Source organism: Strix aluco, chromosome Z, assembly GCF_031877795.1.
Source record: "Strix aluco isolate bStrAlu1 chromosome Z, bStrAlu1.hap1, whole genome shotgun sequence".
In the NCBI taxonomy this organism is placed as follows: domain Eukaryota; kingdom Metazoa; phylum Chordata; class Aves; order Strigiformes; family Strigidae; genus Strix; species Strix aluco.
Window position 1 is genome coordinate 79,519,858 of NC_133971.1, and position 6,644 is coordinate 79,526,501.

Consider the following 6,644-nt stretch of genomic DNA (forward strand, 5'->3'; position numbering starts at 1 on the left):
CCAAAGTACATGTAGGCTTCCTCATTAAACATGTAACTTCAGCCATATATGACATTCATCTGAGGCATTTCTGGTGTGCTTGAGTCAGTATTAGATTTGGTGATAGCTCCAGAGCTGGAAAGACAGAAAATGCCCAGGACAGTAGACATTGATATTCCTAGTTTATGCAGAGCCAGTAGATGAGCAGAACAGTACAATCTGCCCACAAGAAATAGATTTGTATCTAACCAAATGATGTCTTTGGGATTTGCAGCTAAACCAGTTTAACATCTGAATTTTGTCAGGATTTTACTCTTACAGAACTGCATGCATGCCTTAGCATGCTGCCACTCTGTGTGTCTGTCTGAATTTTTAGTAATTCATAAGTGGTGTATTTTCTCTAAGTTGGTTTTGAGCTGTTCTGAAAACATTTCTTAAATTGTTATGCTTAAATTGTACTGCTATAGCTTCTTAGCTTTCCACCTTCTCACTCCCACTCCTTATTTTTTTTTTTTCCTTCTAAGACCAATCATGAGAAGTGACATGTTAACTTAATTCAGCAAAGCATTGTCTGAATCCCTGCTAATTTTTCTGTTGAATTGGAGTGTTAGACCATGCATACTCTAGAGATACCTGAATCAATAAGGTCATTTGTGAAGGGCATTTCTAGGTCTAGGAGTGATTTTTACTTCAGGAAGGCTGCACAGTCTTTTGGTATTTTCATGAAGAGTGTTATTATGTCGCAAATTCATTTTCTCTGTCATGCTTTCACTTTTCAATGATGTGAGGGACTTCCAAAGCATATTAATGTGGGTGGTGGTTTTGCAGCCAAAAAACTTATTCATGAAAAACTAAAGGTATCTGTCACAAGGTTTTAAATACTGTACTGCTTGGAAGGTGAATGCAAATTCTTACAGTGTGTGATGTGTCTCAGACTGACGATTGTAGTCAGACAAAATGATAAAATAGTCCTATTACTTTCAAAAGTAATTGAAGAAAAGCTTGTTTGTATAAGCTATTGCTGGGTGGAAAATTTACTCTGTTGGTCTGTTTGCAGTGATGTGTTCCAGGCATTTCTGGCCATGAGTTTCTTCTGTGTTGTCACTAGAAGTATCCAGCAGGCTCTCCAAAGCCACTTTGCAGATGTAACAACTTTCTGAAAGAGTCATCTTACTAAGGATTGAAAATATATTCCTTCTTCTTTAGTTTTATTGGGAAATAACATACTCTTTTGCGTACCTGCTGTGTCAGTCATACTTTTAACTTTCCAGAAAAGGAACAGCTGCCCTCCAGGTGAAGTCAAGTCTATGGCCCATGTTTCCTTTGTCACCCACTCAGTTCCCTGCAACACTGAAAAAGTAATTAAGATATTCTTAAGGTTTAACCATTTCATTTTATTAATTCACATGTGTGCTTATACTTAAGAACTTCTCAGCCTTGTAGATCACAGGTGGCAATTTTAGTGTATAAAACAGTGGTCAGTACTTATTAATGGGGTTGGACTTTCTTTCCTGTTTTAGGTTTGGTATTCACCCTGTTGCTGGCCGTATGCCTGGTCAACTGAACGTACTCCTAGCAGAGGCTGGTGTTCCCTATGATATTGTACTGGAAATGGATGAGATCAATGAAGACTTTCCAGGTTAGCATGCGAGCTATAAGTTTCCAGTAGATTGGGTTTGATCTTGTCAGTTTTTATTTGATTCTGTTTTTACATTACACAAGGATTTTAAAAACAGAAAATCTCAGGCCATTCAGTTTCAGTCTGTACCTGTTGCAATAACACTGTAGATGAGTAAAGGTCTTTCTTGCAATCTGAGTGCTCTCCCAGCTGACAGCAAGTGAGCACAGAGGAATACGAGAAATAGCTTAACTCAGAAGCAGAAAACTGAGAAGAAGAGAGTACAGACAGGGAACTGTAGGAAAAGGGAAATACTGGATTCAGGGGTACAGAAAACAGTAGATATTGAAGGGAGGTTAAACAGGTCTGTAAAACTTGTTTTCACCAGAACCAAGAGAACAGGTTGGGTTTTTAAGTGCTTGTAGCTGTGAAATAAATTACAAATGCTGTGTCTTTTTTATCACTGTTACTGCTCCATACATGGAAGACCTCTGTTACTTATTTAGGTCGGATGTTGGGATGATTTGATCATGTCATGTCTTGCAAACCAGTATAGCATCGTACAGACAACTTTTTCCTTTCTCCCATCTTTATTTAAAAATCAGAAAGGTGCTGGTAAAAGGTGTTTTGAAAAAAAAGCCAGACACAAAAAAATTTGAAAGCTATGATACTATGTGTGCCTGAAACCACAATTATATATCAAAGGATTTAACTTTTGTGTGGCATAGTGGTCTAACCACTTGGAATGGGGTTGTGGATGCTTGCAGTTTGCTGGAGGTAGTTGGTAGCACACTTGGACTCTCACATACAACTTGCCTGTTAAATTTGTGAAGTATTTGTGAACGAAATCCCCATAAATGTTTGTAGAGTGCTTACTGTAACGGGTTCTTCTGCCTCTAAAGATGAGACTTAACACACAAATGTACATCAGCCTCAATGTTCAGATTTCAGATAATTTTTCATCAGTTTTATTTTCTTTGTCTTGCTGCAGAAACTGACTTGGTCCTTGTAATTGGTGCAAATGATACAGTTAATTCAGCAGCTCAGGAAGATCCGAACTCTATCATAGCTGGAATGCCAGTCCTTGAGGTCTGGAAGTCGAAACAGGTGAGGTTAACAGAGTTGTGTTAAGCACCTACCTTAGGTAGCATGCTTTTAAAAACATGGTTTATAGGGTAAGCTAACAAGATTCTCCTACTCTTCTGGTTTCCATGAGAAACTTTTCTGCAAGTTGTTCAACAAAGCAGTCAATGCTTTGCAAGTGTTATGCACTGTTCATGATTTTATAATCATCAGCAAGTGCTTTAGTGAGACTAATGATGACTGCAGTAAAAAAACCTAGTGAAAGTGCTTCTGCTGAAAAATGTGATTAGAATATGTTCTGCTCACATCTGCAGCCCAGAAGCATTTCTGTACAAATACCTGCTTTTTTAAATTTATAGGAAATTGATTGAGAACTTTAATATTGAGGTGAAAATACAAAAACTAACATGCTTAAAAAAAAAAGTGACTTGGTTGACTTGAGAGCTTAGTCTATCCAGATGGAATTGGCGATTTAGTTACCTCACCACTTTTACTCTTTGAAAGCAACATTGTCTGATCCAAAGTACATACACTTCCTTGATGTGGAATCTTTGATATCTTGTTCTGAACCCCGTCGTAGCCTCAGTTCTTCGGTGGGTTAGGCATTCAAGTACTCAAGAGTCATAGGCACATACATTTATCAGTGTTTGTGCATAGCTATGTGTTGCTATTTGAGAAATACAGATGTACATGTTAAAGTTGGTAAAGCTTCACAGTTTCTCTGCTGAAGGTGCTGTGGTTAACAATGTGACATTTAATAGCTAAAACTGGCTAAAATGTATTTTAAGATTATTTTTTTTTTAAATCCCATGTATGAAGTAATACAGAGTACTAAATAGTCTGGAGAGGTACCAGAGAGCATTGCACCAAGTATTGATGTGAATGCTCATCTGAATTGTGATGCTGTCAGGGAATTGGGTTCTTAAAACAGTTCAAAAATAAAAAAAACTCAAAAAACTTTTAAGTTATAATCATCAGTGCCCATCTTGCTTTGACTTTATTACATGGAATAAAGTAAAAGCATATGTATGTGTAGTGTCCACGGTCTCTCCATCTGACATGTAATATGTGCTTAACAATAAAATGTTTCTGAAACTGGTCCAGATATCAGATTGTCTGCTATATTAAAATTGAACATACAGTTTTGTTGCATTGAGCACCCTTTTTTTGCCAGGGATCTCTTCCTCTTCTTTCATTTACTGAGGTTGGTTTTGTGTTGACTTTGTTGGAGGGGGAATGGTGGTTGGTTTTTGCTATTTCAAACATGAACTCTTTATGTGCAGGTCATTGTGATGAAGAGATCTTTGGGAGTTGGTTATGCAGCGGTGGACAATCCGATCTTCTACAAACCCAATACTGCCATGTTGTTGGGAGATGCTAAGAAGACTTGTGATGCCCTACAGGCCAAAGTCAGGGAATCGTATCAAAGCTAAATATTGAGTTATGTTCCACCCATGATTGCAACTACATTTTTGTTACAGAAGTCATGGAAAACAAGAGTTAGAAGAATCTGTCACTGTCATAATGCAGCTGGCATTTGGAGAAGCATTGACTCCTAGGAGATGTAGTTCAGTCAGGGAACGTAGGCTTTTGTGAAAGGATGGGCACATTAGCCCTTCAAACTAAATCTCCCATGAGGCAATGCATTGAAGAATGAAAATGTGCTTTTTAAGGTTAACATTACACTGTTAAAAGCAGGAACTAATAACTCGTGGTCATCTTCAAGGAGTTACTGGTTTCCTACTCCTTACTCTCTGTACTGTCATGGAAATTCACTAAAAAATACTGTGCCAAAATTCTATCTTATCATTAAAGCTGTTCTTTGGCCAGTATGGACAAAACAATTATTTCGTCAAAATTTAAAGTAAAATTACAAACAGATGCAAGCAGATGCAGATAGATGCTTACATGATTTGAGATTCTAAACATAATGTTCTGTTTCTTTTGTGGATTGTATAGATGCTGTGAATCAGGAACACTTAGGAAAGTTACTTCTCTTTAAAATACAGTTCCACTTTTTTGTAGTGCCCACTTATGTTGTATAAAACAAAACACAAGATTTCAGGGACCTACCAAGTGATCTTCAAGCCTGACAAGGACTTGCACTGCTTAACCATTTTAAGCAGCTGCTAAATTCTCCATCTTTTTCAGTTGTTGCCTTTTTAAGTGTCTGAGGAAAAATATGGTCCGATTCTGTCCAGACAAAACATCTTACCCGATCTGTTCACAGAATTTGGACCACAGTGTTTCAGTTTATGTTCACTTAGACTTTTAACTGTATTTGCTACTTTAAAGTTTAGTGATGCTTTCTTAATTAACATTTATGTGATGCTGGAAAAGGCACTTTTGAACATATTTAAGATGCTGGAGTTTATTAGAATGTTTCTAAATAAATAAGCTATTGTTTTGACAAGACAGAAGCATACCAAACTTAAAACCAGTGTTTAGATTATTTGACTTCTCCCTAACCTAATTAAAAGCACTGCTAAATTTCCATAATAAGTTCAGCAAAGAATTAAATTATGACACAGATCGCTGTTTTGTTTTTATTATATTAAGTGTACTTCAGTGGAACTCAAATATTTTCCTAATAAAATTAATTTATCATGTTTCTATAATGATGTAGCAATTGTCCATAGTGACGAAGGCTAAATAGAAATAGCTGTACTTGTATTAGAAAGCATTCATATCTGGGGAAGACAAACTCTTATGAAGTCTTGAAATTAATCCACCTTGTTTGGTAGAACAAACATTTTTTTATTACACCATGTATAGAGACCTCATAAAATATAGTATTTCTACTTAGCTACCTCTGTTTTTGTGAAGATCACTTAAAACACAGACTTTGAACAAGTAATGCATTAAGAAATGAAACAGTGTATGAAAGAAGCTACGCTTTTTGCAAATCTCTTTCATATAATTTGAAATAAAAATTATCATGTAAGCATTAATATGTTGTACACTGCAGGAAAAGACTTGTAACTAAATTTTAAAACATCGTGGCAGCTAGATTTGAATGTAGCATGTATGGCCTCTTGATTTCATTGTATTCAACTTTTCTTTTAGGTCTGCAAAAAATAGAGGGAAATGGGAGAAGGGGAAAGAATAGGAAATAATTCTCTCTCTCTCCGTCCCAGCTAAGCAAAAAGGGGATTTGAAGGGATTTAGCATCCCAAAGCATTAATTTTTGTCTTGTCAGACTTGAAGTATCTAATGCGGTATGCAACATGTCTCTGCTTATAAGTAGCTAATATAAGACTTAGCTTTTCTTAAAAAAAAAAACAGAACAAACAATGGGGATATGGAACAGTTTTCTTTTTTCCTTTGTATTTGGGAAAAAAAACATACTGTTATGTTGGATCAGAGGTACCAGTGTTATCTTATAACTGTGCTTTACCATGGAACACCAGGCAATTGTTGAAGTGCTAATAAATCGATTATTTTTCTTTATTGATCACCGTTTCTTTTCTCTCCTGTTGTGTTTCCTGAGTAGGTAAGTAGTCTGAGGTTCTTTCTGGGAGTTAGAAAATAACAATGCCACCAAATGATGTTGAGATTGAAGAATGTAGTGAAAAGGAATCATAATGGAATATGCGTATTTTTTTTTTAAATTCAAATGGTTCTTTAAAATATTCATTCTAGTATGACTGATGTCACCTGACCTTGCCAACTTCACTATGAGCTTTTCTAGTAAGTTAGACAACTTTTGAGAGCAGCTGATCCCAGTATGTGTTGCCTTTTTGACTTAAAAAAAAGGCAAGAAAAAAAAAGCAGTAAGAACTAACTTGGCTGAGTACTTCATTTTCCATTGGCTGAGGTGTGAGATGAATCCTATCCCTTTGAGCCTGATACCATGTAAGCTTGCTTCAGTTCTTAGTTACTTAGTTCTACAATATGGTCAAGCTGATTGTTGTGATGATTTCAGTTTCTACCTGCAGAGTGAATGATAAATGAATAATTTTCG

General features: G+C 36.2%; 1 protein-coding gene across 4 annotated transcripts in view; it reads left to right on the plus strand.

Moving 5' to 3' along the window:
* NNT (nicotinamide nucleotide transhydrogenase) overlaps positions 1–6,134 on the plus strand; it is a 48,766-nt gene extending 42,632 nt beyond the window's left edge. For all 4 annotated transcript variants that reach the window (XM_074813339.1, XM_074813342.1, XM_074813341.1 and 1 more), the window contains 3 exons: positions 1,500–1,618; positions 2,589–2,704; positions 3,964–6,134. In XM_074813339.1, coding sequence (XP_074669440.1) covers positions 1,500–1,618; positions 2,589–2,704; positions 3,964–4,113 — 385 coding nt within the window. In that variant the 3' untranslated portion in view covers positions 4,114–6,134. The remainder of the gene's footprint in view (positions 1–1,499; positions 1,619–2,588; positions 2,705–3,963) is intronic.
* Positions 6,135–6,644: the final 510 nt, after the last annotated feature.